Genomic DNA, 24,881 nt, shown 5'->3' with positions numbered 1-24,881 from the left:
CTGACTACTCGCAAATCCCGTGTCCAATGTGTGATGTTGCGCATCAAAATGCCAATACAATCTACATATGATGGTGGGTGTCACCGGGCAGAGATCGCTGCCTGCAAAAGGCGAGTATCGATCGACCCAATGAAAGTCAACAGCTTGGGTGTGATATGAGGAAACGCAAAGTAGCCAACGACGGTCCAGTTCACTACGTGAGCTTCGACCGTCTATTTAATGGCAAGACTCAGTCGGATGTGATTGGGCCTAATCCTCGACAAATGTCTTGTGAGCGAGCTGGATCCGCTCGAATCGTTCAACGCAGCGACAATCGCCCCGATGGGTCCAGCAAAGTGAGGCTGATTCCACTTGCCATTGGTGCTCCTGTTCCCTGCCTCTTCGCTGCAAGTAAATGCGGGCTGACTCATGGGCGATCCGCCGTCAAATCCACCACCCGGGGATATCGAGGATATCGGGGATCTGCCACCAGGAGGCCTCGTCCCTCCACGACCAACTGCTGCCTCAGCAATCATCCAGGCGAATGACCTCGCAAATGTCGGCTTCGGTTTCAGTCGACTGTCATCCATCCCAACCGTAGCGCCGCCGCTCAAGCAAGACCCCGATGCAGACTTGGCATTTGGCTTGGACCCAAGCGCCGCCCAGCCCGATTCCGGAAGGTCGGGGTTGTCGAGCCCGACCCAAGAACAAACCGTGGCCTCGTTGCTGCCCAGCGACAAGGATGAGCTTGCCTCTGGAATCCGCACCAGCCTGATGTCCCGACGCCGAGAATCGTCAACATACAGCTGCTCCTCCGACACAGAGGATCCAGCACAGGCAGAAGCGCCAGCACAGGCAGAAGCGCCAGCACAGGCAGAAGCGCCAGCACAGGTAGAAAAGTCAGCACGGGCATCCGGCTCCCTTGATGCCGCGAGATGTGCAGAAACCCCAGTTCCCACAACCCGCCGCCGGTCGTGGCCGGCCCCGAGTCCAGCGGCAGTCGAGTGTTTCGTCGATCGAGGCCAAGACCTTTGCCCGACTCTGTCGCTGGAGATGGGATGTATTCCGGTGAACCGCAAGGCTCTCAGCGATGGCTCCTTGGATCCCACCATTCGGACAGCATCGGAATGCTCCCTCGCATCATCGCATCGGATGTCAACCGACCGAATGGGTCGCCCGTGCACGGAGAGTATGATGGACCAGCATCAGCATCATCGACGAGACGTGCTCGGCCGAGTCAGCGCAACGCAAAAGTTTCGACAGCTGCAGTCGCTCGAATATTCATCGTCAATGACCTGCTCGGGGCAGCACCCCTCCGAGATTGGCACTGGACCGACAGCCGGCGATTATTCCGACCTTCGCATCCGTGTCCACGAGCTGCAACTCCAGATCGACAGCGTCAAGCGAGAGATTGCCGCTCGGTCCAGCAACGTTCCGCAGGACGATACATCCAGCGCCGAGGAGGGGCAATGCGCCGGCCTCTTTCACAAGATGGCCGAGTTCTTCCAAAGGATCCGGCGGCGACCCGGCGCTGGCAGTGCAGGCCACAAAAGTCGATTGGGCCATTGACTGGGTTGATTGTTCAGACACTGACTGCACAGACAGCCGATGGCATTGCTCAAATGTTCGTCGAGACAGGTTGCTCGTGGTGGCATTTTCGTGGGGCCAAATGGGGCCAAATGGGGCCAAATACACAGTTGCATCAAATGGAGGGCGGCCAACATGAGTCCATCAAAATGCTCCATATCCAGCCGAGTCTGAGACGGAGAGCTCACACTCCATCGTCGCTGCTGTCCCGAGCAAGCACTGGACTCTGAACAAATGGCGGTGTCCCTTGGTCGTGCTGGGTGAAGGCGGACTCTTCCAGTGCTCGGGACCCTGAACCAAAAGACAAGTAAACAGGCTCATCCCACAGTGTTGTGTTGCTGGTGCCAATGTTGATACCGGTCCATGGACCAGGCACTACGGTATTTGATACAAAGCGAAGCGAAAATCGACTCTGTTACTGCTCTTGTGCCGACCGAAACGACAGCCGCCGACACAGCACTCTCACTCAATCTTCTTCTTCGGGGCCGACTTGAACAAGCGCTTGAATCCCCAGGAGCCGAGCTTGTAGGTACCAAAGGCTGCGATGGCACCGCTGGCCGCCAGAATCTCAAACGCAGCCGTGACGGCATCCAGGTTGTCTGGGAAGGCGTACGCCCGGGTGTTGCCGATCTCGAGGATCTCCTCGACGATATCGGCACCCTTCTTGACGCCGCCCATCGCCCGGAAGGTGCGGCGGGCTTGGCGAGATTGCTCGGCAAAGGACGGCTCGCGGATGAGGCAGTGCAGCTTCTCCTGGATCAAATGGGTGGTGCCGGCTGTGTCCGATGTGGTCATGATGGCTTTGTCGATGCTGAGGGCGAGGCCGAGCTTCACAGACTGGGCTACGTTGTAGTTCTGGTCACCTGTCAAGACGGCAACAGCATATCGCATCGGAGGTATGTCAACAACGGCTGAACAGGCCCCTGCATTTGGCGGAATCGGCAGCACATGCACGGGGCCAAAACTTGGTTCGTCATCTCATGGTCTGTTGTGACAAGCCAGCCCAAGCTCAAACCCACGACCCATGGCCCATGTATCAGTCGCTGGGACGCACTGTCGTCGATAGCAGTCACTCACCAAAGAATGGCATTCCCAGCATCGGCGTGCCGCTCCAGAGACCCTCCGAGACGCTGTTCCAGCCTCCGTGGGTGAAGAAGACGTTGACAGAGGGATGCTCGAGGACAGCAAGCTGCGGGACAAAGTGGTGGACGTAGACGTGCTTGGGCCACTCACGGTCGCCCAGGAGCTCCTTCAGGTTGCTCTGGAGACCCTTCTTGAGCGACCAAACGGTCTGGAACTCGGTGGTCGTGCTGAAGGCATCAAAGAAGGCGAGCAGCGTCTCGTTCGTGGGCTGGGCGACGGTGCCGGTCGAGACATAGACAACAGGCCGCTCGGCGCTGTCGAGCCACTCCTTCAGCTCCGGATGGAAGCGGAAATCTTGGGCAGCAGGCACCCAGATGCCGCCCATGCGCATGCTGGGGTTTGTCAGCTGGGCCGGATGGAAGCCCCACTCGTTGCTGATGAGACCGACGATGGGCTGAGGAGGTCCCTGGACCTGGGGAAGGTGCTCGGATAGGGTGGTCTTGACCCACTTGAACATCTGACGCCTATCATTCCGACGCATGATCCTGCCCACGAGACCGACGATGCGGATGGGAATCGCCTTGAGGACGAAAGCGACAGTCAGCTTGGGATCGGCGACTCCGTCGTGTGGGGTGATGGTGAGGCTGTCCAGGTACAAATTCGAAGGGCTGTGGTGGTTGCGGAAGTTCAGCGGATAGTGGAGGATGACGGGAATGCCGAGGACCTCGCCAAGAACATCCGCACCCTGACGACCGACCGATCGGGCGGTGGGGTTGGAAGAATATGGATACCTGGCGTTAGAGATGGGCAAGGATTTCGTGGTAATCCATGCAAGACCGTCGTCGCTCGAGCCACGTTGGTCGGATTTGCATCAGTAAAACCCACGCTACCTTGATCCGATTTGCACCAGCAGAACCCACGCCAACTTACTGGTCCGAAGAAGATACCGCCGATGATGAGATCTGTGGACTTTGTGTCGATCTTTGTGATGACCTCCTGGATCGTCTGGTACTCAAGTGGGCCCAAGATCTTCGACATCATCCGAATGCTCTGGATCCGACTTATGATCGAAAACATGGATGAAGACGAGCTCGAAATCTGCTTGGAGGCCTGACCCATTGCCGCGGCGATGGGCACTGCTTCCTGGAACAGATGGAAGTGGATGGTCGAATTTCTTCCGTACTCGGGAACGGAGTAGCTGGTGCTTGTGACAAAAGTGATGTTGTGGCCACGGCTGGCGAGTTCATAGGCAAGAACGAGCAGCGGGTTGGCGTGTCCGGAAGCTGGTGCGGTGACGACCAGGATGTTCTTTGGGCCAAGAACAGCGTCGTCGAATGGAATGTTGGCGATGGCCGAGGCAACCGAAGCCAGAGATGCCCAGATGATGGCGAATGCCGCGAAGACGCGGAGGATGCTGGCCTTCACGAGCATTGGTGATGGGCGAGTGTTGTAGAGAGAGAGCGAAGAAAGGACGATAGCGGCGGTGAAGAGGGGTTGCAGAGACAGGCGATGAGCGGGATCGTCAATTTGTATGGGCATGAAGTCGTCATGCAGCCGCGCGGGCTGGTCTGATTGGCGAACGTGGCCACTCCAGATCAACCCGCAGTCCCGCAGGTCAAGTCGCATGGGGTCTGCGGATTCTGCACGGGGGGCGAGCGCAAGCATCGATGGAACCGGCCACGACCTGCGAATCGCCTCGGATCAGATGGAGGCCGTCTGATCAATAGCATGGGGGTGGGTTGCGCTTGGCAATGCGAGCGAGGCGGCGGAGTCGCTCGACGAGCGGTTGGTTCGCTTGCCATGACAACCGAGTGCATGCGAGTTCGTTCATCAAGAAGCATCTGCTCTGCGGCCCGACGAGGGCGGTTGTGTGGCGATTAAGCGCTCAGTCCCTGGCATCAGTGAGCAATCATTCCGGGCCCTCGGAGCCATCCCACTTTGGCTCTCTCCAGCGTCCAGTCCACCCCGCCAACGATCGTCTGTCCGGGTCGAACCTGCACGGCTTCTCGCCATCGCTGTTGTCCTGCTGACACGAAGCCGTTTCTCGTGGTTGGATTCTGCATCTCCATCGCTCAGTTCTCCCCGCATCGGCTCGCTCAACGTCCCGCCGAGCCTCAAAACCAGGCGTCGCGCTTCCTCAACGGTCTCTCTATGAGCCTGGCCCCTTCGAGTTCTTGCGGCTCAAGGCCAAGCTCCAGAAGCAGCTATGCATGTGGTAGGGGGCATCGCGGTGCGGAGCCAATGCTCGTGGCGTAGTATGCGATCCATGGTGCATATACCAAAATCATGGACTGTCTCTCCAGACGCACTGCCGTTAGCCAGGCCGACTGCAGTATACTGGCGCAAGCTGGTGTTACTGGATGACGACCTCCCGACCTCATCCTGTTACTGCTCTGCCACCAATATCTCGCGCGATTCCACATCGACTCATGCAACCGTCATGCTGGATCATCTCCTGCGTGGGCAACTCGCGATTTGCAAAATCATTCGCATGAAATGGCACGCGCACTGCTCATCATTCCTCGTGAATCTTGTCGGGTATTGCCGGCATTGTCAATACCGCTGTGACAGATACCATCGTCAAAGGTGGGCAGCCGCACACTTATGTGCAGATCCACATCCTCGAGTCGATATCGTTCAATCTATTCAGTGTCGCTCGCTGCACATGCTACCATTCTCACGATCTGCAAGCAGGGTGCATAGATCGCCACCGCACCAGCTTTCTCTCATCAACTGTGCCACCCACTTGCTTTGGCACCATGATCGCTGACCTCATTCTTCGATGTATCCTTTGGTGCCGTGAATGCATGGGCTGCCCGGTCAGTACTCAAGATCGGCGCTTGCAGTCATTCTCCTACAAGCCGTCACCATCATCACGATCGAAAGCAGCATCGGCCGGATACTGCTGCGCGATCCAGCGATATTCACCGATCCCAGCATTACTGGGGAACGCGGTGTGCCCGTATATCTTATCATCTTCATCCTCGGACACCTGTATTTGATCTACTTGTGCTGGGACGCGGTAAGTCTGGCCAGTTGACAGGATGAGCGCAGCGCGGATCCTTCTCGTGCTCGCCTGAGGTTGATGTGGGGAGCATTGGGCAAAGACCTGTGTGTTGCAATATGAGATGCCTGGATTGACGTGCTGATGTAGCTCGCAGATATCTCGGGCAGTATCGCTGACCCTGGCAAGCGACTGAGCATGCGGGTGGCCACTGCCTTCCCGAGCCGTTGGCGCGATGTTGAGCTCCATTGCCGCTGAGGCGACTGACCACTGCTGTTCCCGTCTTACTGATGACGCCAACAGATCTACAACCGCAACACGATCCAGATCATAGCCTGCACCCTCTTTGACATATGTGTTCTTGGGTACACGATCTTTCAGTATGTGCAGGTGTTCAAGCTCGTGAATCTCGTCAGCGCGCAGGAAATTGACTACTTGACGGACGACGATGTCCGGGTCCTCGACATCTGCCTCCTTGCCATTCCGGCGGTGATGGGCGGCTTTCTCGTGGTGATCTGCTTTCTGTCGTGGAAACTGTACAAGGAATATGGATGGAAGATCTATAAGAAGATCGGCGGGGATCTGCATATGCGAGGTAAGCGGACGGAGGTGGTTGGAACAAAACATGGGGCCGGAGTGCGGATCGCAGGACTGACCCGGGCTGAGTCGCTCGTTCTCGCGGGTTGGCGGGCTCTGGCCATGCCCAACAGATATGTACCGGAACTACCAAATCTACCTCGTGTTGATCAAGCTGGATGTATTCTTTGTCTTTGGCTTTCAAATCGAGTTTCTCATCCTCATCATCAGCACCAGCGACTATGAGTTTGTGACGACAATCGTGGCCGTGCCGTTTCTGATACTGATGCTCGTTCTGGGCATCCAGGGGGTACGTCTTGGCCGTTTGCGTTTGTGGAGAAGTGTGCTTCGACGTTGGATGGGGATATGATGCGCGGACGAGCCGCTGCGGTACCACACGGCAGATAGCCGATGAACTGTTGCGACCAGCTGACTCCCAGCGATTTCATCGCATGCAGGTCCGCAGAGAAAACAAGGCCATGGTATACGCGTTTATGATATGTCTATGTCTGGGCACAGCCTACTTTATCTTCAAAGTCGTGCGGATCTATACCCAGCCGGACATTTACCAAGGCGTGCAGTACTTCTTGGCATTCTTTGGTGAGGAACGGGAATGCGTTTTGAGCGAATCTGGATGGATGTCCCGGCCCGGTTGGCTGTGATGATCGCGCCAGAGTCGCACGCTGATCGGCCTGTCTCCTTCCCAGCACTGATTGCTCTTGCAGTCGTGCTCATGACGCTGGTCAATGCGTGGGTGTGTCTCGCGAACTTTGGGAATGGTCTGCGGCAACATCGTAAGTACCCCGCAAGCGACGGACTGGTGTCGTTGATGGGCAAGTTGGAGGGGGTGGTTGCGATTCTAACGTCTCTGACGATGCCCTGCGGATAGTGCTTATCTATGGAGGAAGTGTGGCCGAGCTGGCCGTGGCGCCCATGCGGATGCCGCTGGAGTGAAAATAGGACTGCGACGACCCGCCATGCCGACTCACGAGTGGCATCCAGATCCCCGCCAAGTGGTGCACAGAGTGTTGCGGTGGAGCTATCCATTGCAGGCAGCTCAATGTAGTGTGACGAGTGGCGCGGTGTCACGGCGGTGGTTGTGGTGAGGATGCACACTGCTGCTGTCTCTGTTGACCCAGAGCTGCTGTGGCGACGCGTCCGAGGCGCGTTTGTGCGGCCGTCCATCAAGCTGCGCTGCACACAGACTGTCGGCCCTGTTGCGCGCTCACACGCACTGTGGGGCGCTTGCTTTCCTCTTTGCGGCCCTCAAAGAACCTTCCTGGCGAGTCCAGCTCCTCTCTGGCCTCTGCCTCCATCAGCCCATCGGCCTATCCGTTTGTTTCTGCTGCAACCAAGCACCTGTGCAGAGCCCGCTGCTGCAACCATGGTATGCGCTGGCTTCGGTTTCTCGCCGCACTCCCGTCCGACTCCAGCAGCGATGCTCGGTGTTGATTCCTGACCTCTGACGGCGCTCCTCACCCGCCCTATTCTTTCCGGCCCTCGTCTCGCCAACCGACTCGACGGGTAGATTCCGCCCAGCAAAGTGAGTCCTTCTGCTAGGATATTTCGGTTACTGCTATTTGTTCGCTTGGCCCTATTGCTTGGCCCTATTGCTTGGCCCTATTGCAGGCCTGGTCAGCCAGCCGTGTGTTCGAGAGCACTCCTGCCGCACCCGCCTCCATCGACCAAGCGACAGTCCCGCTCTGCGTCCACAGACGGCACCTCGCTTTCTTCAGCACCTTACCTTCTGCATGCGCTGATCGATATCTTCGTCTTGCTCTCCCCCTCCAGTTTGGTCGGGTCACGCTGTGGGCCGTCTTGGTTGAGGGTGTCATCATCACGGCGCTGGAGAGCACCATCTGTGCGCTGCTTGTCAACAACGCCAAGGAGACGCCTTTGGCCCAGACCTCAGCCAGAGGCATCCCCGTCTATCTGGTGATCTTCATTTTCGCCCAGCTGTTCCAGATTATTCTGTGCTGGGATGCGGTAGGTCTCATCGGCAAGCTGCTTGGCGCTCGCTCTCGCCCCAGGCCGTCCTGCGGTGACATGACCAGCGACCGCAACTGTGCCTGTGTCTGTGGCCTATCGTTCATACTGTTGTCACTCTCAACGGGGTCCTTGCTGATCATTGGCACACCGCTCTCCTGCCTCGATACGATGACGGTCCCCTTGCATCGACAGGTCTGGCACAAGAACACGATCCAAATCATCGGCTTGATCCTCTTCAACCTCTGTATCTGCGGCTACTCGATCTTCCAGTACACCCAGATCCTGTCGGCCATCCAGACCATCTTCAACAACTTCCCTTCGACGGATCTGCAAGTGGCCCGCGGTATCCTGCTGTCCATGCCCGTCATTGCCTTCAGCTTCCAGTTCGTGCTGTTTTTCCTTGGCTGGCGGCTCTACAAAGAGTATGGATGGAAGATTTACAAAACCATCGGTGCTGACCCCAAAATGAGAAGTACGTCGACGCTGATCAGGGGAGGGGAGAGCTACCGCATCTATGATACCGAGGCGACTTTGTGAGGGCTTTGCAAGTCCTCGAGCGGCATCCGATGCCATCAGCTCTTGCGATATGTCTATCCGTCTGAGCTACCCCAGCCGACCAGGCCGCTGCTTTCCTCAAGTTTCGACCTTGTGTCATCTAGGAAGGCATCTGTCTCACGACGACTTACCCACCTTGCTACTCTCCTCCTCCTCCTAACCACACCTGCAGCCATGTACCGATACTACCAGATCATGCTGCTGCTGTTGAAGCTCGATGTGTTCTTTGTCTTTGGCTTTGGAATCCAGTATGTCGTGCTGATCTTGGATCCAACCTCGGCCGAGTTCTATCTGACGGTGATCATGTTCCCCATCATGATGGTCTTGCTGGCTGCGGCCGTTTACGCGGTACGTATTTGTGGGTGATCGAGGTGGAGGAGGGCTGGCTGGCTGGCTGGCTGGCTGATGGCTGATGGCAAATGTCGCCGGTGCGTAATCCAGTCTCGGCGTCTTGGATTGTCACTGGCGTGGCCAAGCCCTGCTCGTGTCCTCGCAGCTCCTCACGCCATTCCTGCGCTGCCCAAATCAGATCCGGAAAGAAGACAAGGTCATCACCTATCTGTTCCTCTTGGGCCTGGCCCTTGGCATGGGCTACCTGATCTTCAAGATCGTCCGCATCTCCACCGACCCATCCTCATTCCTCGACACGGCCCATTTCCTCACCTTCTTTGCCTCGATCTCGCTGATGCTCTGCATCCTGACCTTTATCAACGCCATCATCTGTCTCCGAAGCTTTGGATGTGGAATGAAGCAGCATCGTAAGTTGTACCGCGACCGCGGTAGCGGGCAAGCGGCTTTGCGCCCAATATCTTCCCAGCTGTGCGCTCCCATGCGTCATCGCCCCTCTGGTCCAGCGGGCATGGTCGATATTCCTGTGGTGGCTTGAAGCTCAAACTCACGCGTCCCCTCTGGCTTCACCTTGCATTATCGCCAGTGTCATCTCGCACCGAAGCCCGCGACATAAGCAGCTTTCCCTCAGCACGCAACATCTAGACTTACTGTGGACTGCCCTTTGCCACTGCACTCGTAAATTGGGGTATCGGTGTTGGCTCAAGTGAGTCCTTCGCCTCCAAGAAGCAGAATCGTCCGGAATGGCTTGGTCCCTTCGTCGATGACCCGAGCAGGCCCGTCTTCCAATCGTGTCCCCGGCTTGTCCTCTCCAATCTCTGCCCTTGTTGCCTTTGGTCTTCGTTCTTCCTGAATCCAATCCCAGTCAGGCCTTTGCAATCAAACGTGTCTTTCCCAGTCCTTCTCACGGTGGCTGCGTTGGCGATGACGGCTGGGTGAGGCCGAGGCGATGCCGTTGATCGTCTCAGGCCGAAGCAGGTGGCAGTTTCTCGCTGAGGGAAGTGACTTGCATCGAGCCTGGTCATGCTTCGGCGCGCCTTGCGCCTCAACCGCCATGGGCTGAGTCTGGCGGGTCCATACACCGGGCAGACATGCTTTCAAACGAGCTGCGACGAGCTGCACAGCTCGCCAAACGATGGAGCATGCCGTCCGTGGCCGAAACTCTCGCCAGCACGAACAGCAGAGAGCCGCATCAGCGACAGCTTGGAAAGCAGCAGCAATGGCATCAAGATCAGCAGCTTGTGAGGCTGGCCAGACACGCGACAAGGCGCCGAGTCCGCCCCCCCGACCCGCCTCCCTCGCACCGCCACCGCCCCTGTCCTGCAAAATCGGCCTTGGGTCGCATCTCGCTCCATCGCATGTCGCCCGCACGCTCGCATGTTCTCCATCTCCCAAAGCTCTTCTCCATCGCAGACCCTGGCCGCCGTGGTCCTGGCGCAATGAAACTCTCTGTCGCTCTTCTCTGCGCTGTGCTGCTGCACCTGCCCTTCGGGCTGGTCGCAGCCCAGCTCACCCCGCAGTTTGTCACCGATCCACCCCTCCAGTCAACCATCAACCCTGCCAACTCCTCGTTTGTCGTTACAATCCAATGGTCTGAGAGCCAAACCGCATGGGAAATGGCGCCAGGCAGTTCCTACAGCATTTGTCTCTGGGTAGGTGGCATATCGCCGATCAAGGCCGATCAAGGCCGACCGAGGCGCCATGGAGTCGAGCTGATCGATCGATCGGTCGACTCCTTTGACTGATCAACTCGCTTCGAGTCAAGTCAGGGGGGGGGCATGCGCTGGGTCGAGGCCTGGTGGCTGTTCTCTGGCGGGGCCTTGCCGGTGGGTTCGGTGATAGAACCGACCAAGCGGTTGTTTTGGGTGGTCGTCACGGCAGTTTTTGGCTTCTGGGCGGATTGTCATCTGGAAACCCGGCTCGATAGTCTGGCGCCGAGGCCATTGCCAACAGACACCGGCTTCCCTGCGTCCCTCGACCAAAAATCGCTGCTGATGGATAGTCAGTGCCAACATGACACTAGGCCTCACCCAATCAACTTCATCGCACATTGGTTTGATCTGTCGCATAGGGATTGCCTGGCCAAAACACCCTGGCCACTCTGCCGGTGCCTTCAGCCCCAGGGATCGTCCCGGTCAGCGTCCCATTCAACAAGAACGTCACTGCGGGCCCCTATTCGGTTCGGATCTGCGCAACTCTCAACGGCGGCTGGGTCTGCCAAGAGCTCACTTCCCCGCAGCTGATCATCACCGACAGCGATCTGCAGCACATCCAAACCTCGGCCCCGACTCCGACTGCGACCCAGCCGTCAAAGTCCTCTGGACCATCCATTGTGGGAACAAATGCTCCACCTGTCGATGCAAACCTCACTGGCGGCTCTGGCAACATGGCCATCATCATCGGCGCTATCGTGGGCACACTCTTTGGGCTCTTTGTTCTCACCCTGGGGCTCTACTATCTCATCTACAACAAGCACACTTTGAAGAGCGTCCCGACGACCATCCCGGCCGACGAGGAGCGGCGGTCCACCCTACCCAGCTCGCAGTACCAGCTCCAGTATCCTCGGCGAACATCGAGTCTGTCACTGCCGCACCAGCTCGTTGTTGATCCGTCGCTCGTTACCGGCCCCTCGGCACCCCAAACCTCGACGGAGCCGCTCGTGAATCGCAACGAAACCAATAGCTCTGCCGGCAGTGTACGCTCGTCCATATTCGCCTCAACCGACCAGGAGGCCGAGATTGTCTTCATGGCAAGCAACCTCGTTCGTCGCTCGGTCACGTCGGACGGCAAGCCTGTCGGCAAGGTTCCGATGACTGAAACGGAGCGCAATGCTCTTGTGCAGGTCATGTCGCCCTCCCAGGGCAATCTTCCGGACATCCCGCACGTCTTTATCCCCTGGACAGTCAAGGCGCCCTATACCGCAAACAACACCGACGAGCTGACGATCTATCCGGCCGAACTCGTGGCGGTCCTGCAGCAGTTTAGCGACGGATGGGGCTACGTCGTCAACAGCAGGGGTGAACACGGCATGGTCCCGCTCAATCACTTGAGGCCTCCCGCGTAGAAGTCGCCAGAGCTGGGCTAGTGTTTCCCGACAACTATGAACAACAAGCTGACCGACTCTGGACATATACTCTTGTTTTTTTGGGGGGGGGTTCTGTGGCCGTCACCGCGGCAGCTTCGAGCATCTGGCGGCTGCCTATGCAGGGTTGTGACGAGCTGCTCTGCCGAGATGTGCTCTGTTTTGCCTGCCTGCCGAAATGTACTCCTCTGCCTGTTGCTCATGCACAACACCAGAAACCCAAACATGTTCATGTGCCCATGAAGATGCAATTCATGTCGATTCATGATGAACACGGCTCGCCTGTGTGGATCCCGAAATGTTGTCGCCGCTGTCGGCATCCTCTCCGCCATCATTGCTGCTGCCGCTGACCCCCCACCGGATTCCTGCGTGGGCGCTGCTGTGCTGGCTGATGTTCTGCGGTGGCTGGGGATGGTCGCGGAGCCGTGGAAACGTGCCAGGCCGAGACAGAACCACCTTTGGATGCCTCGTGGATGGGCTTGCAGGCCAGCGGCAACATCGCCGCATGGAGAGAAAGAGCGAGCACGAAGGAATGAGGGTGTGTGAGCTACCGAATGCAAGGACAGGGCAGCCATAGCAAGTCCAGCGGGCCAATGCCCGAAAGAAATGATGTATCCCATTGTCCCATTCCAACACGACGCTGAGCGATTGTCCCATCGACCAGCCAGCGCGCAGGCAGCCAGGCCAGCAGCAAACAAACGGACGGCAGAGATGGACATCGCCCCGGCTTGATTGACAAGGCGCCGAATGCCGGACAATCGGGATTCGTTCGTTTGTTCCCGCCACCCTGACAAAACGTTTCTTCCGAGTTCGGCGCCGTGGCATATGTGCTTGGGCCTCGCGTGGGTGCTGGCCTCTGGTCTTTGATATCCCCCATTCCGTTGTCTCGCCGGGGCCGCCGCTTTCGCTTTTCCCGACCTGCCCTCCGGCCGATTGATCATCGCCGGTCTCTTGCTGCATCGCAACTCGCCTGCTGGCACTCACACCTGCCGCATTCTTTGATCCGTCTGTCGATTCCTCTATCGATCCATCCGTCGATCCAGCCAACCCATGTCCGTGTTCATCGGCACTGAAACCGCCATTGCCGGCGCTGGTCTGCTTGCACTGGCTCTGGCCAGCCTCCGCCTGAGCCCGGCCCGGCCCTCGTCCTCGTCGTCCTGGTACTTTCCTGTCTCCCAGAGCGAAGACGATGCTCCGCACAGTCCCTGGAGCCACGACAGCTCCCCCGAGCTCGATCAGTACAACCTCGAGTTTTATGAGCGTGCCCGGCGCTGGCGCATCCTCGACGGCGTCCTGGTGCTTCTGTCGCTGCTCTTCGGCGGCATTGCCGTCCACGGCCTGTATCTGGACTTGCTCAGGTCCGGCCGCGTCGATCTCTCGCTTCTGCCCGATGCCGTCTGGGTCATTGTCTCGGTACGGCTCGTGCTTTGTCCATCGTCAGAGCATCGCACTGCTCGTCCTGATCGCAAGAGAGCAGCGATGCCGCTCTGTTCGCATCCGGGGTGCTGTGCTGTGCTGCCCCGAGACTGCACTATCACCAAACTGATCCCTGCATCCCGCACTTTCCTGGCTGTACTCGCATTGTTCACATCATCCGCTGCATCACCCCTCTATCGGTGGCGGCGACACTGCCTGCTGATGCTTCCGCTGACAACTGCCTCTGATACCACCCTCCACAGCTGGCCTTGGTCTACTACAACGGCCTGCTGGCAACCTGGCCTCGCGAGATTGCCGATGCCGTCGAAAACGACGCCCCGATCTACTACCGTTTCCAGACGGTATACTTTGTGCTGGTGGTCGATGGCATTGCGGCCCTCGTCCCTCCCGACCAGAGGTCCGAGCCATCTGGAGCAGGCACTTTTGATGCTCTGAAGGTCGCTGGACTGGCCATCGCCCTCCTGCTCTTCTTTGCCGAGCCCGTGCGCCAGCTGTTTCGACCCATCCGCACGCAGTTCTCCAAGCGAGTGGTGAGTAGCCACTCCCACTGCATGTGCTGGTCCGATGCAGCGCCAGTGCGCATATCGTGAGCTCGAACATCTCGGAGCGATGCGGCCGATCGCTGTTACGCCCTTGGAGACCGTGCAGATTCCCAATTCATGCGAACGGTGTCCATGTCCTCTGTCGACTGAATCGCTGTCCTCTGATACTGCTGTCTGCGTATCGCCGCATGGTCCACTTGCCCAACCATTGCAGCCGTCGAAGGAGCGCTCGGCCTCGCTCTTTGCTCTCCTTACTTTCAGCTGGCTCGGCGACCTGATCTACCTGGGTAACCAGCGCCAGCTTGCACCGGGCGACGTGTGGGATCTAGATCCGTCCGACAAGACCGAGACGGTTTACAAGATTTATGAGAGAGTCAAGTGAGTGGATGCGTGGATTGCGACGCACTGGATCGTCCGCAATAGCGCTGCATCGGCTCGCTCGAGTGGTCATGAAGGATCATGACGGTCATTGGAAACGACTTCCCACCGCATTGCCGACGGGACTGGCATCAGTTTGTGCCTTCGACCCTGACTCCTCTCTGCTGTCCTGCATTTCACAAGGCCAAAGTACAGGACCTTGTGGATCCGCTTGTTCATGAGCACCTGGAAGACGATCACGGCCCAATTCATGATCAGCAGCGTCTCTTCCCTCCTGTCGTTTGCAAGCCCTCTCTTTCTCAACGCCATCCTCAACTGGATGCAGTGTCCCCATGCCAACTCGTACACCGCTTGGGGCTATCTCCTGGGCTTGTTCTCTTGTTCGATCATTCAAGCCATGCTCAACGGACAAATGTACTTCAACGGACGACGAACCGGCACCCGTTTGCGAGCCATCCTGATCCGCGAGATCTACGAAAAGTCGCTGCGCCGTCCAGCAACCGTCGGCCAGTCCTCGCAGGGCACCGGCGATGGCAAGAGCGAGCCAGGCCAGCAAGACGCATCGCTCGGCAAGATCGTGACGCTCATGAGCTCCGACACCGAAACCATCCGAAACATGGTTTGCTACATTCACGTGCTCCTCGAGACCCCCTTGCGGCTCCTCTTGTCGATCGGACTGATGGTCTATTTTATCGGGTACTCTGCCCTTGTCGGCCTCGCCGCCATCCTGATATGTGTCCCAATCACCTCGTGGCTGGGAAGCTGCATCAACCGCCAGCAGCGCCGTGCGATGGAGAAAACCGACAAACGAGTCACCGCCACGAACGAAGCGCTCCAGGGGATCCGCATCATCAAGTATTTTGCGTGGGAGCCGCACTTTATCAAGCAGATCAACGTCGACCGGACCGAAGAGCTCCAATGCAGGCTTCACGTGCGGCTCTTGCACATGGCCTTCAGCACCATCTCTGAGAGCGGCGGCCTCTTTTGCGCCTTTGGAAGCTTCGTGACCTTTGTGTTGACCGGGAATGTCCTCGACGCCGCCACGGCTTTTACGACCCTCAGCATCTGTCAGCAGGTGACTTGGGCCCTGTCCCGACTTCCGAACGAGGTTATGTGGATTTTGCGCGCAATGGTCTCGCTCGAGCGCATCGAAAAGTTCCTCGGCGAGGAGGAGCTCCAGAAGTTTGCCGAGAAGGACATCCCCAGCCGCTCCGAGATGGACCACCGCTTCAAACCTAACGGATTCGACCAAGCCACATACATCTACTACGGCAGCGGCGACTCGAGCGTCCGTTCGTCCAAGGCATCGCTGCAGCTATCCTCTAGCATCGTCCAGCTCGAGAACCCGGGACAGGAAGAGTCCTCGGCCTTTACCTTGAACAATCTGAACCTCGACATTCCGCTGGGCAAGCTCACGGTTGTTTGCGGCCCGACCGGAGCTGGCAAGAGCTCGCTCATCCTGGCGCTCGTTGGAGGTGAGTGTCGTTGCTGCGAGAGGTGTCTGGGACATTGGCAGCACGGACAAACACCACGGCCTGATCGCCAGCACTGACCTGGCACACATTGATGCGGCTGCCGAACTGCCTGCAATCGCGATCGCTAACTCGAACACCACCTCACCACCCGATGCTGAAACGACATCCCAACCACGGTACGCCCTCTGCATGATGACATCTCGACGGCGTGGACTACAATCGGTATCCCACCACGGATACACTTGCGCATCACTCACACAATCAGAAATGCGCCGTATCGGCGGCCACTGCTACTTCCCGTCGCGACCCAACCGCTCCTCTGGATCCATCGTTGCGGGCGAGGTCGCCTATGTGGCCCAGACCGCCTGGCTCATGAACGCCACCATCCGAGACAACATCCTCTTTGGCGAAGACTATGACGAAGACCGCTACCACCGGGTTGTGTTTGCCTCGGCCCTCGTCCGCGACTTCCAGAACCTCGAAGGCGGAGATCTCACCGAGATTGGCGAGAAGGGTGTCAATCTGTCGGGAGGGCAGAAGCAGCGCATCTCTCTGGCCCGTGCGCTCTACTCGCGTGCTCCCTTCGTCCTGCTGGATGACCCGCTTTCGGCAGTTGATGCACCCACCGCCCGCCACCTTCTGCACCACGGAATCCTCGGCTTCCTCAAGAATCGCACCTGTGTTTTGGTCTCACACGCCGTCGGCCTGGTTGCCCCACATGCCAACCACATTGTGGTCATGCGCAACGGAGCCATCGCCTGCCAGGGCACCGCGGCCGAGGTGCTCCGGAGCCCCGAGTCCGAAGGCATCCTCGACGATCAGATTCTGGCTGTCCGGCCAAGCGAGGTCGAGAACGCCACATCCTTGCAGGTGCCCAACCACGAAGAAATCAAGAAGTTGCTCAGCGAGGCGAGAGGCAAGACGCTGGTGCATGAAGAGGCCCGTGTCAAGGGTGCCGTCGAATGGGCCGTCTATTCGCGCTTCCTCAAGGCCTGTGGAGGCATTTTCTTTGCCTTCTGCTTCGTATTCTTGTTTGTGATCATGATGTCGGCTGGATTTGCAAACAGCTGGTGGCTCAAGAAATGGACAGATGCCAGCTCGGGCAACGGCAACTCGACTATTTGCCCTGTGGCCAACGCTTCACTCATCGCAGCTGGAGGTCCACTGGCGCAGCATTCGACATTCCCTTCCTTCCGTATCGTCGCCCCGCCAATGTTGGATACAGACTATGCACTGCCAACAACCCTTTGGAACTATCTCGGCACGGTCTTACCCTCACCATCGGCAACCACAGGAGCCGTTGGTTTGTCAGCAGCGGACAGCCACTCACCATACTACTACGTTACTGTGTATGCGCTCATCGGGCTCTCAGTCATCCTGTCGACAAACCTCCATACATTGGTGCAAGTCATGGGCTCGTACTCGGCCTCCAAGGCTCTGCACGCACAGCTCCTCAAGGCTGTGCTCGGCGCACCGCTTCGCTTCTTTGAGATTACTCCGCTGGGTCGCATCTTGAACCGATTCTCGAAGGACATGGGTCACGTCGATGAGTGAGTATCCACAACGGCCATTGTTTGATCGGGCTGCGCTCACGACTTGAGGATACTAACCCATGCGTATTGTGTTCTGTCTCGACACTGCTACTCAGCGAAGTGATGTGGTCGGTTGGGTTCTTCTCGACATGGCTGTTCCGCGGTGCCTCAGTGCTGATCATTGTGGCCTACATCACGCCTCCGTTCATACTGCTGATCGTGCCGGTTGGTAAGCAATGACATTGGCATTAGCAGTGCGAGGCTGTGGCTGCGGAGCGGGATGGCCGGGATTCAGGCGGACGAGCTGGGAAGCAATAGGCCCATGTTGGTGTGTGCACCTGACTCTCGCCAACATTTACACGGTGATTCTAACGCATTGATGTTTGGCGATCCACCCATGCCTGAATCTCTCGCTCCGGTGTACCCAATAGCACTGATCTATATGTATGTCGCCAAGCTGTACCTGACCTGCTCCCGCGAGCTCAAGCGCCTCGAGAGCGTTTCGCGCAGCCCCATATACTCTCAGTTCTCGGAGACGATTGCGTGAGTATCGCTGGTTGCCTGCTGGAACACTGTCGATGGCTTTGGAGGCGGCTGGACCCAGTGTTCTTGATGACAACGGCAACCGTCTCGCTTTGATGACACCCATCAGCGCAGCAGTGCTGATACTCACATGCCATCGCTCCACACGACAGCGGAACATCCACCATCCGCGCTTACGGAGCCGAGTCTCGGCTCCTTCTCGAGAGCTCCGAGCGGTAAGACGCATGATCTGCATACCGGCATACAGTTTGCTGGGCAGCCCGGTATCGCATATTCTAAACATCCAATCCCCCTCCGCCAGCGTCGACGAGAATCATCGCTCCTTCTTCTACATGTGGGCAGCCAACCGCTGGCTCTGCATGCGAACGGATATCATAGCAGCCCTGGTCGTGTTCTGCGCTGGCGCTGCCGTCGTCAGCGGCCAAGTCAGTGCCGGATGGGCTGGCGTCAGTCTGACATATGCCATGTCGTTCACGGATGCCCTTCTGTGGTTGGTCCGCTCCCACGCCGACATGGAGATGAACCTGACCAGCGTCGAGCGAATCGACGAGTACGTGAACATTCAGCCCGAGGCAGATGAGTCTGCAGTGACTGTCAAGGCTCCTGTCGGGGTAAGTACGGCTGGGGTGTGGAGTGGGGGTGGCGCAGGGCCGCATGAAACTCGACGATCAAGCGTCTGCTTGTGCAGAGAGCAGGTTGACCTCCAGGACTGGTACTGAGCCGCGTGTCCATGCTCCACCTCGACGCTGCAGTGGCCATCGGCCGGCCGGATCGATGTCAGCCACCTGTTCATGCGATATGCCGCCGACCAGCCCAACGTCCTGAAGGACATGTCGTTCTCGGTCAAGGCCGGCGAGCGCATTGGTGTCGTTGGCCGCACCGGCGCTGGCAAGTCGACACTCTCGCTCGCCTTCTTCCGCATCCTGCCCATCCACCAGGGCCGCATCATCATCGACGACATCGACATCAGCCAGATCAGCCTGCATGACCTGCGCTCAAACATCACAATAATACCGCAGGACCCCGTGCTGTTTTCGGGCACGATCCGGTCGAACTTGGACGCTCTCGGCGAGCACGACGACGCCGATCTGTGGCAAGTGCTCAAGCGAGTGCATTTCCTGGATACGCTGCAAGAGTTCAAGAAAAGGTCCCCGCGCACGTCGTTCGGGACTGTCGTCGTCGAGGACGCCATGGACACCATCTCGCCCATGGGTGGGTCCGCAGTCCTGTCCCAGGAGAGCGAGACCAAGTCGTTCACCCTTGAGTCGCCCGTCGGCGAAAACGGCCAGAACTACTCGCACGGCCAGAGGCAGCTGCTGTGTCTGGCACGGGCACTGCTCAGAAACTCAAAGATCATCTTCCTGGACGAGGCCACTGCCAGCGTCGACAACGATACGGACGCTCGCATCCAAGTCACGATCCGAGAGGAGCTCGCCGGAGCAACGGTCCTCTGCATCGCCCACCGGCTGAGGTGAGCGTGTGCTGCTGGTTGTGTTGGGTGGATGGATGAGCCTCCGGGGCTCGTATCAGTGCCGCAGTTTGCTCCTCCCCCGAGATGCACTGACACTGGAATTGTTTGCATGTATGTGCTCGGTGCCAAAAGAACGATCGTCGATTACGACCGGGTTATGGTCCTGGACAAGGGCACGATCGTCGAATACGACACCCCGCTCAACCTGATGCAGCGAAAGGACGGCGCCTTCCACAGGATGTGTCAGGACTCGAACGAATTCGAGGAGCTCGAGCAGATTGCAACGGCAGCTTCCCGATCGAGAAGCCGGAAGTAGCGGTGGACCCAGCGGACCCTAGTTTGCTTGTTCGGGGAGAGGCTGGCAGTGCTTGCTAGCCAGCTCAGCGGCATTCTGGTTGATTTAGTCGGCCGCCACCGACACATTTGAAGGCGGTCTGACATCGGAGGGCAATCGCGATGTGAGCGGCTGCTCCTCGATCGGACTCTCTGTTGATGAGTGTAGCGGCTTGTGCGGGCGGCGTGGGATGTCGTTCGATTGTCCATGAAGCAGCTGTATGCCTCAGGATGGAAATACACTTGCACTGGCGTCGCGATTGCCAACATGCTTGGGTTGAGAGATGAATCGAGACCTATCTCTGGCGACACTGCCAACTTGATCGGTCATCGTGCGGAGCAGATTGGCGGCTGCATCGATGTTGCTGGAGATTCCTTCGTCCTCGAGGCAGAGAGTGGCGATTCCTTCAGCCTCGGCCCCGCCAATCTGCAAAGACCACCCAGCCTCTGCACGATCCTTGCCCATCCCACAGCCAAAGCAGTGGGCTCGCTCGGATCAGCCGGATGACGCCGTGGCATCTGGTGCAAAGCTATGGTTGGATACGACGACTGTGTATTTGCCTGACATACTTCAAGCTGCTGCTGATTCTTGGACCGCTCACACTGGGGTGCTCGACAAAAGGTTAATGCTCCACAGGAGATGGGCAACGAGACGTGCACAAGAACAAACAGGACGCGATGTGGGCGGGATCGAGTGGTCGGCTGGGAGTGAACTTGATGAGGAAATGAGCATGCATCGCAGCTTCGGTGGATACTCTTTGCACTGTTTCCACAATGTGGAATATTGCATGTATTCAAGGCAAGAACAATTACTTCCAATATCCTAAATCAGGGTAAATTATGTCATTATCTGAAGCATTCCGGCCATATGCTGATAGTTTGTGGTTGGCTCGAAGCTGACGCGGGTTGTTGTCCGTTCAATGATTTGAGGGCACTGCACACCACAACCCCCGGTTACTGCGTGCAGCCCTCAGCCGATAATTCGTCGTTGCTCCTTCTTCCTCATTTACTCGGAGAGAAGCGATGTTGTTTCCTCTGGAAGTGGCTCGGAGCTGTTCTCCTTGCCGACCAGCCAGTAGGTGGTAGTGGCATCTTCTCCTCGCACCACGGTTTCTCCTCGCTTCGCCAACTTGAAGCCTCCGGACTGAGACAGCTGCTTGTAGGTGTCCTCGCTGACTTGAACTCGCATGGGAAGGCCAGAGTCCATCAGCCGCGATGCTGTCTGCAGGGTCTGACCAAAGAGCCGGTATCTGGACGGAATACATAAGCAAAGGGTCGTCAAGTCAAGTGTCAGTCGATCGGGAGGCATTTGGAGTGGCTGCTATGACACTATGTCACACGCTGCTCGACTCTATGGATTGTGCCCGCGACCGCGGTGTCCCCAAGATCGCTGGCTGCGGCTTACTATGCTCGCACGCGGACCAGCATCGTGAAATCTGCATTGCCCATACCTTGGGCGCGCAGTGCCCACCACGCCAGCCATAACTGGACCGGTATGAATGCCCAGCTGAATCTTCAGCCTCATGTCGTTTCGTGTAGGGATCGACAGTTGGTTTACGACCGAGAGAAAGCTTAGTGCCAAGCTGGCAATCTCTGCAGCGTGGTCACCACTGTTCTGGCTGTCCAGACCTGAGGCCACGATGTAGCAGCCTTGAACAGAATCGACTTTGTAGACGTTGTGCATGCTGATGACCTATAGTCCAAAGGATTGTCACTCAGCGAGTAACTTGGGGCGGACTGTGACCCGCAGCGCACGCAATGGACCGCTGTTCTATCGTAAAACTGCCTGGCGTCAAAGCGCCATCCGTTCACTGGGTCTAAGTAAGAGCGACTGGATCTCGATAGAAAAGGTCGCAACACTCCACACCAAGGTTACACCTTTCCAAAGAATTACCTCGTCGAGGGTACTGTAGACCAAATTCAGGAGCTCAACGATTTCTGTTGGAGTCGTGCTGATATACATTTCACTGAAGCCCACGATGCTCGAGAACAAAATGGTTGCCGAGCTGAACTGCTCAGGAGTAGGCGGCTTGCCGCTCGAAAGTGTTTTGCTGATCGAAGGGGGCATCACCTCCGCAAGGAGTACATCCGATCTCTTCTTGGTCTCGTCTAGTTCCCAAAGGAGCAATTTGATCTGTTCTTGCTTTTGGAGAGCGATATGGGCTTGCTTGTTTTCATATTCAACCATATCGGTGAGGTCTCGGACGATACCCGTGAACAGATGGATTCCCTCCTGATAAGAAATGATTCCGAATGCTTGTTAGGCCTTCGTCTGGCGTCCTTCTATTCGAGTACCGCGATTCATATTATCACCGGGCCTCGATACTGGATGATCAATCCATTCAATGACGGTACAGACTATAAGATAAGGGCTTTCATACCTCCAGAACTTCAGACACGGAGATGTGCACCGGGAAGCGAGATCCGTTTTTCTTGACGCCCTCCGCTTTTCGGCCGTGGCCGATGATGCGACGCACTCCGGTTTCGAGGTAGCGCGACAAGAAGAAGTCGTGCTGGACAGCGATCTCGTGGGGCTGGAGCATCTTGATGTTCTTTCCAATAACCTCGCTCGCCTGGTACCCAAACATTTGCTCGGCCGCTCTATCGGTGAAACGTTTGTCGCAACTCAGCCAGAAGCCTCGTCAACAGAGGCCCAGGAAGCGCTCAAAGTGAGAATCGTGCCACCCAACCCACACTCCTTGGCTCACCTGTTGAATCGAGTTATAGTTCCGATGGGATCGATGGTGATGATGCCGCTGATGACGCTGTCCACGACAGAGTAGAGCACCTTGCGCTCCACAAGCATACGGGCCTCGGCTTCGTGTACGGATGCCTCCATTTGAATCTCCTTCTCTTGGTTTGAGTACAGAGTCTCGATCTCACTGTTGTGCGATTCAACGAGCTCTCGCATTTCAATGGCGTGTGATGCCTCAAGCTCTCGCTTGCGCTTGTCCATGTTGACTTGAACCTCTTCGATCTCGGCCTTTTGCGCATCATAGAGGATGCTGAGAGCGTTTGAATGCTTGACTCGGAGTCTCTCGAGGGTGGACCCGTCAACCTTGAGTTGGATCCGCCGATCTTCCTCTTCGCTTGTGACACTGTCTCTTTCCTGGGACTGTATGGAGTTTACTCTGTCTTTTCCGCTTCGGGAAGTAGTGGACTTTTCCCTTCGAAAACTCGTCTTGGAAAGTCTCACGGGCTCGCCACGCTCGGAGGCAGTATCGCCCTTGGGCGGTGGACTCAAATCCAAGTTGCTGTCGTTTTTGGAAGCGACAGAGTGAACAAGACTGAGGTTCGATCCAAGGAAACTGTTATCGCCCTTCTTTGCTAATCCAATGGAGCTGTTGGAAACAGATTTGGTCTGTTAGTTTATGGTGTCGAAGGATTCTATCCGACTGTGCATCGATATACCTCATGTTCTGTGCTTCGCGGAGCTGGCGGAGTTCGGCGATATGGCGGTGCAATAAAGTTTGCATGCTACCAGCGTGCTCCAGCTCCAATCGCTCAAGCTTGAGCTTTTCCTTGAGCGAGATGATTTTCTCCTTTTCTTGGTTGATCTCGGACAAGTTGGACGATGTGGCCTCGGCGACAAGCTTGGCATGGGTGATCTTCATGTTCTGAACAGTTTCGAGGGTTTCAAAGTCAAGGTCAAACTTTTCCTTGAGCTGGACAAAGTGGACGAGAGTATGAGAGCATTAGGAATCAGTTGAAGAAGATTGATGCACATATATCAATACAATACTCATGGCATTGAGACTATGCAGGACGATTTTAAGGCAGCTCATTCAAGTGCTGCGCTAGAGCCCACCTGCTGGAGTTCGAGCTGCTGAACTTCCTGGAGCTGGTCGGCAACACGTTTGTTTGCAGCAATCTGGTGGTTGATCCGGGCAAGTGACTTTTTTTCCATTGATCTTCTCACTTCGACCTGAGAGTTTCAGTTCGTTGCCCAGAATGCGAGCAAGTGAGTGAGTGAGTGAGCGAGTGAGTGAAAGACAATGGCCAAAGCGATACATCACTGCCTTCACGGCACTTCCCGCTCATGTCCAATATAACTCTACACTTCAAATCTTCATCATACTCCCTCTCACAATCGCACTCGCTCACTCGCAGGCATCACTCGTACCTTTTCGTGCGAGTGCATCATTTCGTCCAGCACTCGTTCATACTGGATCTTTCGTTCTTGGGCGGCCAAGAGCTGTCGGCGCTGCTTGTCATGCTTGTTGTTCAGGAACGCAATCAAGCGATCAAAGGCGACCCGTTTTTCGGTTTGTGTCGACTTGATCCTCTCTTCCTCCTTCGATGCGCTCTCCTGCTCGGCGATCAGGATGTCGCGGCGCTTCATGTCCCGGATGGTTTGCCGCTGGAGCTTCTTTGCTTTCTTACGCGCATCTCTCGACGCCAGGAAGCTCTGGAATCGAGCTTTGTAATAATTGATCTCTTCCTGGTGCAGCTGTTTCAGGTGAGCTTCTTCCGCGTTGTTGCGCTGTTCGAGGTACGCATCTTCTTCCTTACGAAGGACCTCATGCTCAGAGGTTTTCATTGACTCTTCGATTCTTTCACAGTCTGCCCGCAAGGCACTGTAGAAGTCAGTGGTTCTATGGCCCATGTTGGTCTTGAAGTAGTCAAGAATGCTGTCGTTGCTCTTGGCAACGGTACCCCAGTCGACACACCCCGTGGTATCAACCCCACCGGGTGCTTCGCTAGTTGCAGATGCAACCTCGGTCATTTTCGCAAAGGCTATTGGGTTGCTGACTGTTTGGATGGGAATTACAAGTCCACTCCACTCTTGGTGGCTGCTGAGATGAAGGAATCTCGCTTTGCGGTGGGTACACCAGAGATCTGTTGCCGGCTTGTCCTCAGCCAAAGTCTGGGCGTGCTCTCGGCGATTCAAAGGCGCTTGATGCCGAACTGAGCCCAAATCTCGCTTCTTGGTGATGAAGCAAGGGCAGCAACACCGACGAGGACGT

General features: G+C 57.0%; 6 protein-coding genes across 6 annotated transcripts; 4 read left to right on the top strand and 2 right to left on the bottom strand.

Annotated features, from left to right (window-relative positions):
• The first annotated feature begins 847 nt into the window (after window positions 1–847).
• Window positions 848–1,836, top strand: BJ171DRAFT_496954 (uncharacterized protein). Its single transcript, XM_053110242.1, is given in 2 exon segments — window positions 848–1,648; window positions 1,659–1,836. 2 exon segments carry the CDS (start codon window positions 915–917, stop codon window positions 1,738–1,740), a joined length of 816 nt encoding a protein of 271 aa, XP_052968862.1. The 5' UTR covers window positions 848–914; the 3' UTR covers window positions 1,741–1,836.
• Window positions 1,837–1,878: 42 nt separating this feature from the next.
• On the bottom strand, window positions 1,879–4,085 carry BJ171DRAFT_496953 (uncharacterized protein). The gene is made up of 3 exons (XM_053110241.1): window positions 3,580–4,085; window positions 2,644–3,394; window positions 1,879–2,429 (listed from the first exon to the last, which is right to left on the bottom strand). The coding sequence occupies exons 1-3, from the start codon at window positions 4,078–4,080 to the stop codon at window positions 2,029–2,031; spliced, it is 1,653 nt and encodes a 550-aa protein (XP_052968861.1). The 5' UTR covers window positions 4,081–4,085; the 3' UTR covers window positions 1,879–2,028.
• Window positions 4,086–7,538: 3,453 nt separating this feature from the next.
• On the top strand, window positions 7,539–10,106 carry BJ171DRAFT_496948 (uncharacterized protein). The gene is made up of 7 exons (XM_053110240.1): window positions 7,539–7,616; window positions 7,758–7,772; window positions 8,021–8,215; window positions 8,411–8,690; window positions 8,946–9,121; window positions 9,303–9,531; window positions 9,708–10,106. The coding sequence occupies exons 1-7, from the start codon at window positions 7,614–7,616 to the stop codon at window positions 9,764–9,766; spliced, it is 957 nt and encodes a 318-aa protein (XP_052968860.1). The 5' UTR covers window positions 7,539–7,613; the 3' UTR covers window positions 9,767–10,106.
• Window positions 10,107–10,399: 293 nt separating this feature from the next.
• BJ171DRAFT_496945 (uncharacterized protein) lies at window positions 10,400–12,502 on the top strand. Its single transcript, XM_053110239.1, has 2 exons — window positions 10,400–10,773; window positions 11,193–12,502. Exons 1-2 carry the CDS (start codon window positions 10,480–10,482, stop codon window positions 12,183–12,185), a joined length of 1,287 nt encoding a protein of 428 aa, XP_052968859.1. The 5' UTR covers window positions 10,400–10,479; the 3' UTR covers window positions 12,186–12,502.
• Window positions 12,503–14,249: 1,747 nt separating this feature from the next.
• BJ171DRAFT_421741 (P-loop containing nucleoside triphosphate hydrolase protein) lies at window positions 14,250–19,897 on the top strand (the record flags this gene model as incomplete). The annotated part of the gene is made up of 10 exons (XM_053107500.1): window positions 14,250–14,560; window positions 14,744–16,035; window positions 16,301–17,249; window positions 17,358–17,585; window positions 17,684–17,796; window positions 17,999–18,110; window positions 18,263–18,325; window positions 18,412–18,721; window positions 18,863–19,581; window positions 19,714–19,897. The coding sequence occupies 10 exons, from the start codon at window positions 14,250–14,252 to the stop codon at window positions 19,895–19,897; spliced, it is 4,281 nt and encodes a 1,426-aa protein (XP_052968858.1).
• A 692-nt stretch (window positions 19,898–20,589) lies between these two features.
• On the bottom strand, window positions 20,590–24,640 carry BJ171DRAFT_457247 (uncharacterized protein; the record flags this gene model as incomplete). The annotated part of the gene is made up of 8 exons (XM_053108343.1): window positions 20,590–21,164; window positions 21,366–21,607; window positions 21,809–22,147; window positions 22,296–22,515; window positions 22,623–23,255; window positions 23,326–23,579; window positions 23,723–23,839; window positions 24,038–24,640. 8 exons carry the CDS (start codon window positions 24,638–24,640, stop codon window positions 20,921–20,923), a joined length of 2,652 nt encoding a protein of 883 aa, XP_052968857.1. The 3' UTR covers window positions 20,590–20,920.
• Window positions 24,641–24,881: the final 241 nt, after the last annotated feature.

This window comes from Polychytrium aggregatum, assembly GCF_025602895.1.
Source record: "Polychytrium aggregatum strain JEL109 chromosome Unknown BJ171scaffold_10, whole genome shotgun sequence".
Lineage (NCBI taxonomy): Eukaryota > Fungi > Chytridiomycota > Chytridiomycetes > Polychytriales > Polychytrium > Polychytrium aggregatum.
This window is presented reverse-complemented; position numbering and strand designations above follow the sequence as displayed.

Excerpts from the sequence above, each read along its gene's own strand:
- BJ171DRAFT_496954 (XM_053110242.1), top strand. The coding sequence starts at position 915 with ATGTGCAGAAACCCCAGTTCCCACAACCCGCCGCCGGTCGTGGCCGGC.
- BJ171DRAFT_496953 (XM_053110241.1), bottom strand. The coding sequence starts at position 4,080 with ATGCTCGTGAAGGCCAGCATCCTCCGCGTCTTCGCGGCATTCGCCATC. Across the intron at positions 3,395-3,579 it reads GCGGTATCTTCTTCGGACCA|GGTGCGGATGTTCTTGGCGA; the intron begins GTAAGTTGGCGT and ends GTCGGTCGTCAG. Across the intron at positions 2,430-2,643 it reads GCTGGGAATGCCATTCTTTG|GTGACCAGAACTACAACGTA; the intron begins GTGAGTGACTGC and ends CCGTCTTGACAG.
- BJ171DRAFT_496948 (XM_053110240.1), top strand. Across the intron at positions 9,122-9,302 it reads TGGCTGCGGCCGTTTACGCG|ATCCGGAAAGAAGACAAGGT; the intron begins GTACGTATTTGT and ends TGCCCAAATCAG. Across the intron at positions 9,532-9,707 it reads ATGTGGAATGAAGCAGCATC|TGTCATCTCGCACCGAAGCC; the intron begins GTAAGTTGTACC and ends CATTATCGCCAG.
- BJ171DRAFT_496945 (XM_053110239.1), top strand. The coding sequence starts at position 10,480 with ATGTCGCCCGCACGCTCGCATGTTCTCCATCTCCCAAAGCTCTTCTCC. Across the intron at positions 10,774-11,192 it reads CCTACAGCATTTGTCTCTGG|GGATTGCCTGGCCAAAACAC; the intron begins GTAGGTGGCATA and ends TCTGTCGCATAG.